The 18,138-nt window shown below is 40.4% G+C and overlaps 1 protein-coding gene across 1 annotated transcript in view; it reads left to right on the top strand.

The window, feature by feature from the left end:
- LOC121512081 (PH domain leucine-rich repeat protein phosphatase 1-like) overlaps window positions 1–15,667 on the top strand; it is a 41,214-nt gene extending 25,547 nt beyond the window's left edge. Inside the window, exons 7-18 of the mRNA XM_041791089.1 lie at window positions 504–731; window positions 1,053–1,255; window positions 1,341–1,401; window positions 1,664–1,759; window positions 3,070–3,225; window positions 3,365–3,565; window positions 6,692–6,854; window positions 10,246–10,376; window positions 10,463–10,579; window positions 10,810–11,004; window positions 11,105–11,342; window positions 12,642–15,667. Of these exons, the coding sequence (XP_041647023.1) occupies window positions 504–731; window positions 1,053–1,255; window positions 1,341–1,401; window positions 1,664–1,759; window positions 3,070–3,225; window positions 3,365–3,565; window positions 6,692–6,854; window positions 10,246–10,376; window positions 10,463–10,579; window positions 10,810–11,004; window positions 11,105–11,342; window positions 12,642–13,796 (2,944 nt within the window). The 3' untranslated portion in view covers window positions 13,797–15,667. The remainder of the gene's footprint in view (window positions 1–503; window positions 732–1,052; window positions 1,256–1,340; window positions 1,402–1,663; window positions 1,760–3,069; window positions 3,226–3,364; window positions 3,566–6,691; window positions 6,855–10,245; window positions 10,377–10,462; window positions 10,580–10,809; window positions 11,005–11,104; window positions 11,343–12,641) is intronic.
- The last annotated feature ends 2,471 nt before the right edge of the window (window positions 15,668–18,138 follow it).

Here is an 18,138-nt window from a genome sequence, read left to right as displayed (position 1 = left end):
AGCAGATTACAGAAAAAGAATAATTCCCTCTCATATTTTGTGCTGGCATTGCTGAAGGAAGTCAGGAACACTGATCTATCTCCTGTGGCATTGCCCTTCTGTGCTGAGTTTTTGGGATGAGGTCATCTCAAGACTGTCATTTATTCTGAATGTGGAAATACCATTCTGTCCACTTACTTGCCTTCATGGCCTTAGGGTCAGGAACATACAGTCAGTGCTCATTACAGCAAAGTATTACATTAGCCTTTTTGTCAGTTATGCCTATTGTTATATAATTGGAAAATACATAAACCAAACTGCTGAAGCATTGTCAGTTGGTTACAAGACTTTATGAATTTACTGTCAATGGAACAGACAGCCCAAGCCCACTGGGTTGTGGAGAGGAAGGACCTTGGAATTTTAAAACACCTACTTGTAAAATATGAAGTGATATGTTTGGTTTTAATGTAAATGATCCACATATACCACATATTAAAGTCCCCCTTGTCTTCTTGTTATGCCAGCCTGCAGACCCTCCTCCTGGACGGAAACTTTCTGAGCTCTCTGCCCATCGAGCTGGGCTCTCTGGATGGCCTGACCTACCTTGGTTTGTCCTTCAACTGTTTCTACTGCATCCCTCCTGTCCTGGAGAAACTTAAAGGCATGGAGAGACTTTGTTTGGCAGGAAACCAGCTCTCTGTCCTGGATATCGCTGGACTGCAGTGGCTGCCCGCTCGCCATATAGATCTCAGGTAAAGTACACAATGGTCAGTGATGTTTTTAGACACAGTGGTGGAATGAAGCTCACATAAAATCCAACTTTTCTAAAGTTTCTAAACTCTGCAGCAGTTATATGCTCTGTTTCCCTTTTTTTTTTGTTTGTTTGTTTGTTTTTGTGTTTGTTTTTTGCGTTATTGCCCACTGCTGGAAAGTTTGATTGAAATTTAGACTCATATTTTTCGGCCACCATGCTAAGGTTTAAAACAAGTGCTGAAAAGAAGTGAGGAGGACTGTCTTGCTGCTTTATCCTCTCTTTACCCTCTGACCTAATGTGCGTGTTTCTTTTTGAAAAGACTGAATCGGCTTCAAACGCTGACAGCGGGAGACTCGGAGCAGCTGGTTCACATCGTGCATCTGGACCTGAGGGACACTGGTCTCCAGGAGCTGGATGTCCGGTCTCTCAGCAGGCTGGAGCTCCTCCGCTGTGACAGAAACAACATCTCTCTCCTCAGAGTTGGTGGACATGCCCTCAAGAGCCTGCATGCTGCACACAATGGTAACAAGATGTATAATTCAAATTAAACAGATGATGTTTGACGCTGAAAAAGACTTCAACAGAATCATGTGGGTTATGTTTTCAGAGCTGAAGCTCCTGGAGGTGCAGCCAGTGCCAGAGAGTCTAACAGTACTGGATTTGTCCTGGTATGACTACTTGTCTGTCCTATTTCAAATAAGTTCATACTGTCTTCACATTTTTTTCTGTGTTTTCTTATTGACAGTTAAATATAGTTTTGTGTTACCTAGACATGTTTTGACTGCTAAATTCCTGCAGTCTTCTGAGGAAGGAAGAAGTCTTCTTAGGAAGATGACAGGAACTTGGCTGTTGGAACTTGTCTGTCCTACTTACTCTATGGAAAAGAAGGTGACATGCTTATTCTAAGATGACTGTCTTTCTTTACCAAAGGAACAAGCTGGGATCAGTCCCTGACTGGGTTTGTGAAAGCAGCAGACTGGAAGTGTTGGACATCAACCATAATTCTGTCACAGATCTCCCTGTTCAGTAAGCATTACACAAACACAACAACATCTGCTGCATAGAGAACATTTTCACAAAGAGACTGTGGCTCATTTTGTCCACACTGACATGTCTTAAGAAAACAGTGCAAAAAATAGCTTTAGTGTTTCACACAGAAAGACTTGTTTTTACTTAAGGTGATGTTCTTTTTTGATTCAAACACCTGTCTGCAAGAGCAACATCAGATGGCATGTCAGACTAAGAGGAAACACGTCAATGAACTGTTTTCATTTGCCATTGTTACTCATAAACCTTTTCACTAGGGATGTTCCGATACCATTTTTTCCTTCTGATATGATTCTGATACCAAGATGTTGGGCATCGGCCGATACCGAGTACTGATCCGATACCAGCATTAACTTTCTGTAATGACTGTTCAGACTAGCAAATTATTGTAGACCTATATCTGACTCAGAACATGGCTCAACAAATATAACTATAATATACAGCATCTCCAAAAGCGGTAGCCCCATAGACTGTAGGCCTGTGAGAAGTCATGTGGTAGGGTAGGTAGTATCAGTGTTGTCACAACCTGGATCTTCCATGTACTGTGCCTGGGTCTGATGAAGATGGTATTGCTGTAGCAACTAGTGCTATGGACCATATGGTAGACTATTTGAATTAATAGTATTGTAAAGGGATATAATTATGATGAGGGGTCTCTTCACTGAGCACTTCTCCTTTCATTGGAGCATAAGCTTCTAGAGTTTATTTCAAATATTTATTTAAATGTCCATCTTTCTTTCATTTTTCACACAGCATGATGTGAATGATGGTGCTTATTCCTTTCTAGAATGTGAAATTACATTTTAGTTTATTAACATTACTAATGAAGGTTTTTATGTGCACAGAGTTTCTGGAGGTTGAGTATTTTCTGTTTGTTGCTCTGTGCTCTGCAATCATTGTGCTCACAGGTACACAGGAGGGTAATAGTGCTGATAACTGTTCAAACTCTGATGTATTATTACTCATATTGCATAAGATTTCATGGGTACCTTTAGCAACACGCCCACATCAATGCAGAGCTATTTTCAGTGTGTGAACAGATTTTTACAGCAATTATAAAAACATGCACCGTGTCCAACACATTCCATTTGATTTGTGAGGACATTGAGATTTAAACCTTCATCATGAATTTATTCAACATAGCATGAACCTGTTGAACCTTCATGGAAAATACAGTTACTGTAAGAGAAGTGTACACAAAGTTCTGTTCTGCTTCCTCATCAGGGTAAAACAGAGTTACAGTAAACACGGAGAGAGACTGAGCTGGCTCTGCTGTTTGTGTGTTTCAGGCTGCTGTCCAGTGGGAGCCTCAGAAAACTGCTGGCAGGCTGGAACGAAGTGTGTCGGCTGGCTGAGAGGATGGAGAGATCTCAGCTCGAAGTCCTGGACCTCCAACACAACCACCTGACCGAGCTCCCACACAACCTGTTCATCAAAGCACAGAGGTGCAAACAAACCCACAACACCCAATCTTCCCTGTGTTTCCCATCTACGTCTCTTCCCTTTCATTCTGTCAGTTTTATTTCCTCTCAGGTCATTTATTCCTGTGTTAAGCTTGTATCCCCTTTTGGGGTTTCTTTGCAGCCTGCGGTACCTAAATGTGTCAGCCAATAAGCTGGAGAACCTCCCTGCAGCCAGCCTATCAGAGGACAGCTTCAGCAGCCTGGAGGAGCTCTATGTCACCAACAACAACCTGGCAGACAAGTGTGTCCCTCTACTGACGGGACATGGACACCTCAGGGTGCTACACCTTGCCTACAACCAGCTACAGACCTTCACTGCCAGGTAAAATACATCTGTTAGACCAACTGATGTTCTGTCTTTATTAGATTTTTGGGGGCTTTTGCCTTTATTTAGATATGACAGCTGAAGAGGGACAGGAAATATGGTAAAAGAGAGTGGGGGATGATATGCGCCAAACAACACCAGGAAGCGATCCTAAGAGGGCACCCATTAGTAAGATACAGATATATGAACGTTGTTCAGATCTGAAATGTCAGTCCATAAAACACTATTACGATTAAGGATGGACAACAAACAATCTTCAGTCCTTATGAAATAAAGAAAACAAAGAAAGACTTCAGGAATTTTCATACCTGCCAATACCAATAGTGAACTTTTTAAGCTGCTGATATCCTATTGATGTTATTGTGCACCCTGATTCTATAGAGCTTTAGTACTATGTCCTCATATAGATTTTTGCTGCAAAAGGTTTTGGAAGTTCTCCTCTAGATTGCTTATTAAATGACTGTATTGTGTTGCCTGCTGGTACACTGGTGCACTTGATCAAAGTGCTTCCTTTAAAAGTTCTTGTTTTTGGCCAGTTCAGATATTTATTTTAAGTTAGTGACAACATTACAGAAAGGGTCCCCACTGAAAAATAAGAGTAAAAACCAAATGCGATGCTTCCTCTGAAAACCAGAAACAGCTGTTAAAATTACTCTCTCTATCAGACTCCATTCACAAAAACAGTTATTTTACAGGAGAGCACAGGAGTCACCAGCCCAACCCTGCCTTGATTATTTGTATTAAGTCGCACAATAACAAAAGCAAACATTATCCTTTCCAATAGACTCTTGCGGCTTATAAAGAGGGTCACGCTGAAGATATTTCTGGTCTCAAAAACAAGACTCTTACCTTTCATTCAAAGCACAGCTGGGTGAACTTAGACAACTCTAGAACTTTTTTTTTTTTACCCCTAAGTCATTAAAGGCAAAGGCTTAAAATGCTGGATTTCTTCTGTATTTGCACAGTTTTCAGAATCTTTAGAATTATGCTTCGTTAAGGAACAATAACACTAGAGACAGGAAACTGACACATGAAGCCCTCGAGGCTTTTCAATTGAGTTGGTAAATAATGGGTTTCCCAAAACACAGCGAGGTTGAGATCTGACTGACATCACATGACTGTGCACGTTTTTTCTTTTGGGGGAGGGGCTTTTCATGCCTTTAATTGATAGGGGAGGAAAGTGGATCGAATCGGAAATGAGAGTAGGGAGAGACATCCCTGTACACAATATTTTAGTCCTGTAGACAGCAACACTCAAAAGACCATTTTCCTATAGTGGCCATGTTCCTGTGAGGTCACACTCAGGGTGGAAAACTCAGATGTTATCATGTTGTACTGTTAAGCTCCTGGCTGCTAGACTTGGGGCCAGTCCCATTTCTAACCCTTCCCCTTGCCCCTTGAAACAGAGTGGTAAAGGTAAAAACCCTCCTTTAGGAAATGAGATGCCACTTGATTGCTGTTCATCATCACACATTGCCAATAAACAGTGTGTCATCAGAGGTCACAATAAAGCTTCAACTATCTCAGCCATACTATGAATTTCCATGTTCATCTTCTCCATATATTTATACAGTTAATAGCTCTAATTTACACTTGTAAATACCTAAAATACAATAAACTTCCATGTCTTGTAGCTAAAGATTGAATATATGAGAAAACACAACTGTTTTATTTTCTGTATTCATTACAAATGCCCAGATATTTACATTTATGCGTCTCCTTCGTAGTCCATTGTGCCATTTCGCAAGTTAACGCGGTGCATGGTGGAAAACTCATTTTGCCCCCTTGGTTTCAAGTGTGATCATGAAAAGTCTTCGTTTCAAGCGGTATGTAGGCCTTAGCTCTTAGCCCTAGCCCTTGAATCAAAAGAGAATCGGGACGCCCCTTCACCTGACGTGAACACGCCAAACCAGGGGGAAGGGCTAAGATAAGGGCTAAAGGGTTAATTAATCTTGAATTATAGTAATATCAGTAACAGTCCTTGTTGATAATTCTAATTCTACTTTCTTATTGCTTGGTGGAAAGTCAAATAACAAATAAAGTGATTTTACTGAGCTGACCTTGAACACACTGCAATATAACCACCTGTCAGCTTGTAAAGTGAGATTTTTAACTTTTAATCTCCTAATTTGAATGTGTATTTCAACATTGGATTAACATTTCAACTAACAGGGCCTGCAACAAAGTCTTAAAGTGCCTTTCACAGCCACTCTGCGCAGATGAGGATGAAACCTATCCTGCAGCAGCCAAATCCGATGGAGGAGTGCATGCTACACTAAGTGCAGCAGGAGTTTATCTGTTTTTTAGCTGTCAGTTGGAGGGAAAGCATTTTGGTTTAACCTCATGCACCTTATGAGTTTATGTTTTCCCTTGAAAAAAACAGCTGTAAGCTTTTTGCACTAGTAATATGATTACTTCCACAAAAATCCCTAAGCCTCAACAGCTGTATCAATAAACTAAAAACATGATTAATTTTAAGGTTTTGAAAAATGCAGAAGCTGCATTAATGTCTTAATGTCTGCAGGCACTGATAAATTTGTGAAATTGGGAAGCGACGGCCTACTCACTTGTTTATTTATGAGGTAAACAAGCAATAGCAAAATAAATGACCATGACTCATATCCTTACATTCTTTTATTCATTGCAACAAAGAATGTTTACATCTGTTCATTTTTTTGGAGGTGGAGTTGGGGAGAATTACTCCCATGATTCCCTGCTACCCTCTATGCCATCCTTTGTTGCTGTTTTGATTGTGAACCCCATGGTGACAGATTTTACATTCTATGTGTTGAAGGGGAATGACGCTGCTTTTAAATTTTGTATGGGGTGAGCGAGTAAAATGAATAGTCCATGTTAAAAAAAAAATTAATGTGTTAAAGTGTCCAGATTTAAAAACATGCTTTCACACATTAACACTGACCCCCCAGTTATCTTTGATTACTCTGCTTTAAAGAGTTGTTCTCTCTTAAATATGCCACATTTCATCCGTCTTGAATCAACTCCTCACTTCAGAACCGGGTTAAGGTCACCAGAGAGATGAGTTTGATAAATGTGGTTCCTAAAAATAGAGTCTGCATGGCCATTGCTCTGATATAACCCTATCTCCTCCGCCTCTTTCTGCAGTAAACTGGCACGACTGGAGCAGCTGGAGGAGCTGGACCTGAGTGGAAACAGACTGAGAGCCGTGCCCACCACCATCCTCAGCTGTCAGCGCATGCACACGCTCTCCGCCCACTCCAACTGCATCAACGCTTTCCCCGAGGTTCTCCAGCTGCCCGAGATCAAGGTTAGTCTGACGTATGCACGCAGTCTGACGGTTCCCTTTGCTTATTTAGCCACATCAGTATTAGCTCTTGTCCCAGTTTGGTTATTTAAGGACAAATGTCTGCGTCATTCTACTCAGATGTGGGAAAAAAAAAAACGTGCACCTCCTGTCCCTTTTTTATCCCTGTACCTCTGTGTTCATCTTTATTGGGCTGGGCCAGATCAGGAAATCCTTTGTAATCTCCTCGTAGCTCCCTAATCTCTGCTTTTCTCTCAACACAAACGACAGCTCTATAGTCCTGTCAGAGCGTGAGTGTAAATGAAAAAGGCTGAGAAAAATTACATGTCCCTCTCTGAAAGGTTCTGAATTTCACATGTGGATAAAGAATTTGTTGAAAAAAGAGGAGGACAAATTTGGCAAACATTTAAAATCAGCTATGAATAGTGAAGGATCAGAGCTGTGCCTGGTGTTGCATTAAGATATCACTTGCAAGTTGTCAAAGAAAGTGTACATTTTGTTGGAAGATTTGCTCCCAGTAAAGAGATTCAACAGTGCTACTCAACCTTGTCCTGCTTAGGGGCCATATTCAGGAAGATTTGTGTTTGCAAGAGAATCCAAAAGCCTGAAGGGGGTCATTAGACGGCATGCATAAGCTCTCCTTCCTCTTGTCTTCATAGTGCCCCCCCCCCACACCTCATTCTATAGCTGTTATTTAAGTTTCTACTCTTCTGACTGTGCTCTTCAGTATTACATTAAACACTAAAATAAGAGTACTCTAGTCTGATGTTCAGTTACATCAGGTGATCTGCTGTGGTGGCTTGATGATGCTACGTTTCAGAACAGTTCTAAACAGTGTTGCTGTATGAAGAGAAAAGTCAGGACGGTTCTAGGGATCCATGGCTGCCAGGGGGCCTAGAAATAGGATAATACTAGGTGCAATGTTAATTTCGTCGACTAAACTATGACTAAACTGTTCGTCGACAGCCTTTTTTTCCATGACAAAAACTTGACTAAGACTAGCCAAAAACAGATCTTTGACTACAACTAGACAAAAATGTAATTTAGTTTTCGTTGGATATTTAAAATACATCATATTTCTCCATCAAATACATCATATGGGTAAATCTGTCAAATATAATGCAGCTGTAGCTATTCTGTCTCTCAGCTGTAGAATGCAGGGACCCCAGGTTTAGCAGGGTATATAGAACACACTACCATGATTTGGTACCAGATTTAGGCAAGAGAATAAATGCTTGGACTAAAAGTAAACACTAAATGTGAGGACTTTTTATGGACTTAAGCTAGACTAAAACTAAAAAGGGTAGAAATGACTAAAATGGGACTAAAACTGAAAGACATTTCATCTAGAGCACAGGTGTCAAACTCAAGGCCCGGGGGCAAAATCCGGCCTGCAAAATGTTCTCTTATTTCTGTTATAACGGGCCCATCAGTCTGAGGTCTGCAGATTTCCTCAAGTATAAAAATTTAAATTTAACCTTGATGATTTAAGATATGCTTGTTAAATCACAAAATCTGAAAAAGTAAGGAGTAAAAATATTTAGATAAGTCAGAAAGTCAGGAATGTGGGAAAAGAAATTAATTTGTGTTTTAATTTCATGTTTTTAATTTAGCATCTCACAATTAGGACTCAAACTTAGGATTTGACTTTTTATTTCATGCTTTGAGCATTACAACTCATAATTTTGACTTCTCATATAATATTTTTGAGCTTTAAGATTAATAATTCTAATTTTTAAGTGATATTTTGACCTTTTCAACCAAGTATTTTGTATGTTACCTCATATTTTCAACTCCAAACTTTGACTTCATAATCCCATAGTCTGACCTTTTAGACTCACAATTTAAAAATTGTAATTATATTTTGACTTTTAATTTTATGATTAAGAATTCTATTTCATATTTTGACTTTTTAAACTCATGATTTTGACTTCTTTCTAATATATTTGCCATTGAAAAAACATTATTTTTCAATTTCATTTTCTGACCTTTTTGAACTAATAAATCTACTTTTCTCAGATTGTGAGCCTTTAAATGTATTTTTATAACTTTTTAAATGTCAAAATCGTTTTTCATCAGTGCCAAGTTTGTTTGTTTTTTTTTTTCATATTTTATTACCGGTGGAACAAGGTTGACAGTTTATGATTAAAAAGGTGACCGTATTAGGCCCTCAGATTAGTCCTGAATCCAGAATCTGGCCCCTGCTGTGATTGAGTTTGACACCCCTGATCAAAAAACTAAGACTAAAATTAAAAGTAGCTGCCAAAATTAACACTGATTAGTTTTTTATTTCAGATTTTCAGTCCATAAGAGATAATAGATTATCATCTGCCATAAGAGAAAACTTTCTTTAGTCTTTTCAAACAACATTACTAGGGATGCACACATGCACCGGCTTAACATTGGTCAGAAATTGTTGAAAAAATAGCAGTGTTACACCAAAAAAAACATTTAAAGAAAAACCAACGGCATTGGCTAAACTGGTATTTCAAACATTGGTAGCAGTTACATCCCAGTTTTCAGTCATTGATCATTATAAAATATGGTCTCATATGTTTTTTTATTACAACATTCAGGTAGAACACACAAAAATCATAAATTAGTAGTTTTAGCCAAATGGTGATATATGATACATATATATATATATATATGTATCATATGGTGATGTATACATTATATATAATATTATCAGGATTATAATTTTGATATGATTGTGATCAAAATCAAACTGTATTAACATTGTAGCATGTTCTCTACTCTTACATACCATGTGTTTCAAATACAGTTTGGCAAGAACGGTTTGAGCTGTAGTGATGAGGCTACAAGTGCAGGACAGCAGCAAGTAGATGCAAAAAGTCATAAAACAAAGGCATAAGCTTAATTTTTTTATAAGAGACAGAACACTTCCATCAGTGAACTGACTGGAGAGATATACCAGTGGACTACTCTAACTTATGCACACTTGCACAAGAGAAGGTGATAATATACTGATGAAAATAATGATTGGCTATGGGACTTGGGTGGCCTGCCTGAGTATCAAGGGAAATAATTTGATTGATGTGACTTTCAACCAATCATTTCTGCTTTTCTATTAATTTTTTTAAGTTGGACTTGGAAAGCCACAACTTGTCATATTAGCAGAGAGCAGCAGGTAGAGACTGCATATGCCTGTGAACACACTTAATAAACAAATAAGCAAATAGTGAGTAAGATGCTGTTTAAACAGAAAAATGTTCAATAGAAATACTTAGTTTAACAGCTGATATGAGTGAATATACACCCAGAATTCTCTGTTTCACTTCTCTAAAATGAAAAACAACCTTAGTGGAGATTTTCCCTCTTGTGAACTAACCTCTGTCTCTCTGTCTCATTCTCTGCATTTTCGTTTCCCCAGTGTGTCGACCTGAGCTGCAACGAGCTGACGGAGGTCACTCTGCCTGAGACTCTTCCTCCAAAGCTTCAGGAGCTGGACCTCACAGGAAACCCTCGCCTGAACCTCGACCACAAGAGCCTGGAACTCCTCAAGTACGAACCTAAAAGATGTTGTAATATTAATATAAATTAGAATTTAGAATATGAGCTGACCTCTCTTATTTCTCCTCTCTTTGCAGTAATATCAGATGTTTCCGTGTGGATCCGTCACCCTCAGCTCCGTGTGTGAATGAGAGTCATGGGGCCCCTGCAGTCTGGAGTCATGGCTACACTGAGGCCTCTGGAGTCAAAAACAAGTCAGTCCTTACTGCATAGTGCCTGTTTTAATTCCACTACATGCATATTTTCTTTAATTCATTGAGATGACTGAGGAAGCTAATAATGCACCTTTCCCAACCTTGGACATTACTCAGTCACCTGTCTTACTTGTATACAGTTAGAACACAAATAAGTATTATACCTGTGAATAATAAATTAGGAATAAAGTGAGAATAATACACCATTATCCTGTTCTTGTTGTCCTCAGGCTGTGTGTGGCTGCTCTGGCGTTGGACAGCTTCTGTGGGATTCGTGAAGCTCTGTATGGAGTTTTTGATGGCGACAGGAACGTAGAGGTGCCTTATCTGCTGCAGTGCACCATGGGAGATGTGCTCGCAGAGGAGCTCCACAGGGGTCAGAGGCAGGAAGATTACATGACCAACACTTTTCTCACCATGCAAAGGTAAAAATATATGTGACTCTCTGAGTGGTAAAACAGTGATATCTGAACTCGTCTTTAGCTCAGTGTCTGTGAACAGACGCCCTATGTTTCTCTCCTGCAGGAAGCTGGGCACAGCAGGCCAGCGGATGGGCGGCTCTGCTGCTTTATGTCACATCAGACACGACCCCGTGGCCCCAGGTGACCACGGCGGCTGCTTCACCCTTAAAGCCGCCAACGTTGGCAGGTGTCAGGCTGTGCTGTGTCGCGACGGCAAAGCTTTACAACTCTCCACCACACACACAGTCAAAGAGGAGGTGGAGTATCAGAGAGTCCGACAGCACAACGCCATCATCACTGAGGTAAACGGAATTTTAAAAGTGGAAATTAAAGCTGAAAATTAGTTGATAAATATATCTGTAGATCAAAAACAAGTACTAAGTCCATTTTTATACCATTATAAATGAAATATCTTTGGGTTTGCTGCTGAAATGAACCCAATTGCCCCAGTCTCTGAGGAGTTTGATAAGACTAGTAGAGACAGTTAGATTAGATTTACATTCCACAAACCAAATTTATTGATTATAAATTGTACAAGTAATGATGTCAGTATGTTTTAGGGTGTTTCCACCCCTAAACCCTGGTCTATGATTCTGCCTTGAGTCCATGGTGTTGTGAGCACTGCATACTTGTGCATTAGTATGTCTTCATCAGTCTGCAAATGCTACTTGGCCGTGTGATTTGTAATCCTGATCTCAGTCTAAATAATCCTAATTGTGATTTTAGCCATAATCAAGCAGCCTTACTCACTGGGTAAGTGAAAAAACTATAAGAGCAGAGCTGCTACTACAGCAGCCGAGATGTACACAACAGCTGCTCTCTCAGTAAAAGGCGGCCAGCTCACCTGACATAACAGATAGACTGTTTCATATATTATTGCATGGATATATTCACATTCATCTTGAAAACCTCCCATACAAAACGTTTAGGAAGGGCAGGACTTCATAAAAATTCTTGAAAGGTGATTGGATGAATGCTCTGTCTCACATTCATTACGGGCCAATCGGAGCAATAAGACAAAAGGACCTTGTAGGCATGAGCAGTGTTGGTACTACTCTGAGCTCTACAGACTAACGCTGGTATAGGTTTGAATGGTTGAGCTTCTCTGTGAATAAAATTCATGCTTAAGCAAGGTGAGAGACATGCGAAAACATCTCTGCCATAGAAGCTTTTACTGTGGCTCTTCACTTTTGTTTTAATAAAGAAATGTGGTCCAGTATTGACTGCCACTATAAGCCAGAAGCCACCACGGCAGCAGCCACTGCATACACTGGCAGACCCCACCCATAATGACTGAGCTTCATGAAAGACACTTGAGACCATAAACTTGTTTGGAAATGTTGAATGAGGAATTAAATCAACCTGTAAGGTATCCTGTTTTCTGGAAAACTGATAGACATCTCAGCTATTTTCAGATCTTTTGGTGTGGCCCCTTGCTGGGCATGAGAACAAATGCATTTTTATGATCCTTTGTACTGGCCTCATGATTAAAAATAATATCAAGATGTTGCTAGATTGATGTTCAGTATTCTGTCACGTGTAGCTGCTGCCTTGTTAAGTTTTTGTCTGAAAAAATGACCCTACGCTTCCATCTTCTGCAGGATAACAAAGTCAGCGGTGTGACCGACTCCACCAGGATCATGGGTTACTCTTTCTTGTGTCCCTCTGTGACACCCAGACCCCACGTTTCCACGGTAACCTTAACGCCGCAGGATGAGTTCTTCCTTCTGGGAAGCCGGGGATTATGGGACATGTTGTCTCCCAGCGAGGCGGTGGAAGCGGTCAGGAATGTTCCGGATGCTTTGGCCGCTGCTAAGAAGCTGGTGACTCTGGCTCAGAGCTACGGCTGCTCGGACAGCCTCAGCGCCGTGGTCGTCCAGCTTAGCATCACAGAGGACTGCTGCTGTTTCTGCGAGCCTCCTCCTCCGCCCCCCAGCCCCGGCCTGGGCGCACACACCAGCACACACCCATACTCGGGGAGCAGTGACGGAGGCATACCTCTGCCTCCTGCCTCCTCTGGAACAGTGAGCGAGCTGAGCAGTGAGTTCAGCACATCAGAGATGAGCAGCGAGGTGGGATCCACGGCGTCGTCGGAGGAGCCCCCACCTCAGACCGAGCCTCTGACATCTCACCTGAACCTGCCAGGGGGGCGAGCAGGTGTGCGGAGGCCGGCCTGTGGAGGAGGAAACTTTCAGAGGCAGTTCTCCGGGGCTCTCTCTGACAACGGGGTGGACAGTGAGGACGAGGAGCCGATCGCTGGCGTCTTCTCTAACGGCAGCCGTGTAGAGGTGGAGGCTGATGTCCACTGTCTGCACCGCCAAGACATCACCGGATCTCAAACCCACTCTCAGCCACGCACAAACACCCCTCCAGCTGCTGCCTTGCATCATGAGCCTTCACCTCTTCCCTTCTCCTCCCCCTCTCCCTCCCCTGTCCCTCCCTCCTCCCCATGCCTGGGCAGAGAGGCTCTGACGGGGACCCTGGGCCGCCGAGCTCGAGCTAATGGTTCTGTAGCCTGCCAAGCAAGAAATCAGGACCTCATAGAGGAGGCGGCTGATGCCCCTGTCAGAAAACAGGGAGGTTACTTCAACGCTCCCGCCCAGCCGGACCCCGACGACCAGCTCATCATCCCGCCAGAGCTGGAGGAGGAAGTCCGGCAGATCATCCAGCAGCAGCAGCAGGAACAGATTCAGGCACACAACCAGCAAGCACACGGCTACCAGAAACCTGCCGACTACTTTATCACACCGCTCTAAAGCCTGCTTCATCCTCTGCTCCACCACAGCTCCTCACCCTGGAGTCACATTTCAGTGATTTCAGGGTGGAATAAGACTGTTTAAGTAAACCGCTCCTTCCAAAAACCTCAGAGTGTTCAGAGCTAGGGCTGGGCCATATGGACCAAAAATCATCTCTACATATTTCACAGTGGAACAATGATAAAGGCTGTTCATCTTAGGTGAAGAAATGACAAATGGTGGTCACAAAAACAGATTTAATGACTTTGATTTGATTCTAGTAAAAAATCAAATCATATAAGAACCCGTTTGATACCATGGTGGCAAAAATAAATGTCTGAATATTAAGTGTTTTTCCCTTTTAAGTTAGCTAAATGGGGTAGGGAGCTGTAAAATAATCTGACACCAAATACTTGGGGATTATTTGGACAAATAACTGTTTATGCCCAATTTTGGCTTGGGACACACACTCCTGATCTTCAGATGGGGCAAATCTGGCCTAAAATCAGGCTTGAAATCGTGTAGTTAGTGGCCAGCCTTAGACAAGAGGTATTTGATCAGGCAGAAGTGTCAAACTGAGAGGAAGTGTTGTCATACTGTCATACTGGGAGACTTAAATCAAAAGATTTGATAAAAACATTGATACTTATAATCGGCTAACAGGCGGTTTTAAACGGTATTGGCCCTAATTCTGACAATCTGATCATCATACCAGGACCAGTTAGCCTTTATGGACCAAGCTTTAATAATCAGTGGTATCAAAAAAAGCAGAATGTTAATGCCATCTAGTCATATTTTTAACCCAAAGAGAGACACAAGTGTCTAAACTGCATAGATATGTTGGCAAGATTTGGAAGAAGTGGACTGAACTGGCAAGAAACAAGGATTTCTATCACTCCTCACCAGTCTCTGACATTTTTCCAAATTTTGCCAACATATTTTTGCAATTTAAAAAACTTGCAGAGTTGCATTTTTGCTAGTAAAAGTCAACAAATTGATATAGCAAGTGTAGGGCTTTTACTTTTGTCATGGTGGTATCGAGCAGGTATCATTATCATTGATTTTTCTTAGTAATAAAAATGCACCTTAACTAGACAAGAAAGCTAAAAAGATAACCCCATGTACTCTAAACATTTCACAAAGATAATGCTGTCAATAAGCCTGTTACTGTTCTTACTCTATCTTTTTACTGATTTTTGAGTTTACTATCCTAAATCAATATAAACTATGCTGATATAAACGATACTGTCTTACCTTGTATCTCATGAAAATAAACCAGACTATCTCAAAATGCTGAGATATTGCCCAGCCCTGTTCTAAACGAGCTTCTGGACCAGAGACTGTTTTGTTATTTACTTTATTTTCTACTGTTCACTCGTTGCCCCTTGAAACGCAATGCAATTTTTATAACACTTTATGTTGATCAAATCTTCACATGTAACTGATTTTTACCATATCTTTAATTTTGCGAAGCACTTTGAACGCTTTTTATTAGACTTCTGAGATTAGTTTTATGTTAAAGGTACTTTAAGATCCTCTGTTTTTGTGTTGTAGCAGAAGTTTGTGGCGGCTGACGGCCTTACAGTTGTCGGAGTTAGTAAAAAACTGTTAGACTAACTCCTAGGAGTTAATTCTTTACAGTGACCTAGTCACTGAAGTGTACTAATGTTCTCTGAGAGAAAAGACGATTATTTCAAAAGGCTGATATTCCAGGTTTGTGTTTTTGGCGGGGTGTGCAGAGTTCAGAGTGGTGCTGCAGTGGTGAGGTGATGCTGAACGCTCGGGAGGGGGTTGCACAGATGTTACCAGCTCAATGAATGTTCTCAGAACAGTGTTACAGACTTCGCACAAGAGAGCTACTTTTGCTATATAATAAATGAAAGTTTCCAGATAAGCACAACATGCTGACTCATTTCTATCTGTGTGTGTGTGTGTGTGTGTGTGTGTGTGTGTGTGTGTGTTTTGGGGGGGGTTACTGTCACTTTCACTAAACTTGTGACTGTTACAAAAGCCAAAACCCACTATTTTTCAGTCTCCATAAAGTCTACCCACTCCTCAGTCTCCTCTGATGCACATCATTCATTATTATGTTGCATTTTTTCATGGATGGGAAGGCATGACCCACTTCATGTGTACCAAACATGCCAGAGCAGTTCAGTACAGGCCTTCTTCTTTGCTGTACGGGTTGCATAAAAATGTTAGACTTGAAGAAGAGTGTACCCACTTTTGCAGGCAGCACTAAAATACTGCATCACAGACTTCATTGTGTCCTCTGTGATCCTCCCCTTAGACATTAATGTAAGAAATTTCTGGTGTGATAAGTCACTTTCTAAAAAGTAAAAAGTGTTGAATATTTGATCTATTAATGCATCAAAGGGCTATAAATAAAATCATTCTAGGACTTGAAACAAAATCTATTTTTAGTCATCAGAGTCTAAATTAAGAACAAAAATCAAAACTTTTTCATATCACACCTACCATATCTTTAAACTGTTTTGGGCATCTTTCTTTTTACATCATTATGTTATCATTTCTAACAGAAAATAACTGCACTTTAGTTTCTGTGCTTATATTTTACAGATTAATTTAGTTTTTTGTAGGGATGCCTGGGATATCTAGTATTTACAAATTAATTTTAGCTGATATCAATATTTATACATGTAGTTCAGACTAGGGCTGAATGATGTGCAAAAATAATCTAATAGCGATTTGTTCCCCCAATATTGTGATTGCGATTTAATATGGGATTCTTTAGATTCCTCAACTTCTGCATTTTTCAACAAATTCAAGCAATAAACTACAAAACCTACAATCAGTGAGGAACACTCATCATACATTTAACCATTTTATTGCAAAATGGATCTACATTTTAACTTGGCAGAGAATGCTCTGCTCTAAAGATGCTCCCTGGGTTAGTAAAACAGCTGCTTTGACTTTTCAGGAAGTGCATGGCTAGAAACCCCTAATGAAAAGATATATAAATGACAATGTGCACTAAAAAAACAAATTATTTTAGAAGCAACTGATCCATAGTAGCATGAATCTGAACATTAGGCTGCAGCAAGCTTTAAGCTATAAAGGAGGCAGCTGGGGTGGGGGAGGTGACTGACTGCAGCTTCATCAATATTAGAATATTAGAATGTTATTTGTGCTTGTACTGCAAATTTGATACCCATTGCTTTATTGAAGGGGAATAACATTTTTATGTCACTCATTTTGATTAAAACAAAAACATACATAAAACACAAAAAGGAGGATTCTTGTAAAACATTTTTAAAAATGACACTTCAATTATTGCATGTGCATAAAATCTCTGCTTTTGTAAAAAAATAATGTATTAAACAGCTATTTTGAAAAATTTTAAGTTAAAATAATATCGCACCTTCTGTGATTTGTAAATTGCAGCAGGCCTTATTGCGATCTAATTTGCGATTTATTGCCCAGCCCTAGTTCAGACCTTAAACTTAAGTGTCTAAACCCACTCTAAAGTTTAAGAAATGTGAATGAACAGAGAAGAAGACTTCGGTCAACTGACTAAAACTTTGTACATACAGCCAGTATTTATGGCTGCCATTGATGGATTTTTACAGCTGATGGTTGTAAACACAAGCAGAAATTTTCTCATCTGCCCATATCAGTAATTAGGTTTTTAAGCTAATATCTGCTGGTAGTGATATCATGGCTATCAAATTGTGCATACCCGTTCTCTCTAAGAATGCTCAGAAGTGTATTTCCATCTTGAAGCACAAGTTAGAGCTTTAAAGTGGCTTTGAAAGTTGTTGGGCCATCCATTCATAAACCCTTGAATTTTCATTTTATCACCACTTTTAACAAACAGAAATGCAGCAGACAATTTCAGTTGAGAAACTAGGATCGAAGAGCAAAGAAAACTTCCACTTAAAATAGTTTTTCTTCTTGTATGTCAACCTCAGCTCTAAAATAAGGTTTAATGACGTTAACTGTCTTCTTCCATGCCCTTCATTTGCATTGGGATGGTGCTTTAGCTTATACATCTTAGTTTGGATGAGCCAACTCAAAGACCTTTAATTATTTATGCAAAGTTCAACATTGCACAATCTGAGTGTTGCATTTCTGACATGTGCAGTCACGTTGTCTTGTTTGTGCAGCAGTGATACAATCACAGCTTTGTGCTGTCAGAGAGGGTAAAATTAGAAGTCAGATAATTACCTCACTGCGGAGGATTTCTTTTGTCACTAATGAAGTCTTGACTGAACGGTCCCACAGTTACATCACTGCTGGGTCCTTTGTCAGTGTGAGGGGCCCTTTGTGTGAGGGGACACACAACAGTGATGTCATTACTGGCAGGAAGCCTCTGGAGGGGACAGAGAGTGGACACAAACAG

Source organism: Cheilinus undulatus, linkage group 7, assembly GCF_018320785.1.
Source record: "Cheilinus undulatus linkage group 7, ASM1832078v1, whole genome shotgun sequence".
Classification (NCBI taxonomy): domain Eukaryota; kingdom Metazoa; phylum Chordata; class Actinopteri; order Labriformes; family Labridae; genus Cheilinus; species Cheilinus undulatus.
Note: the sequence above shows the minus strand (reverse complement) of the source record. Positions and strands in the feature narration are given on the sequence as shown.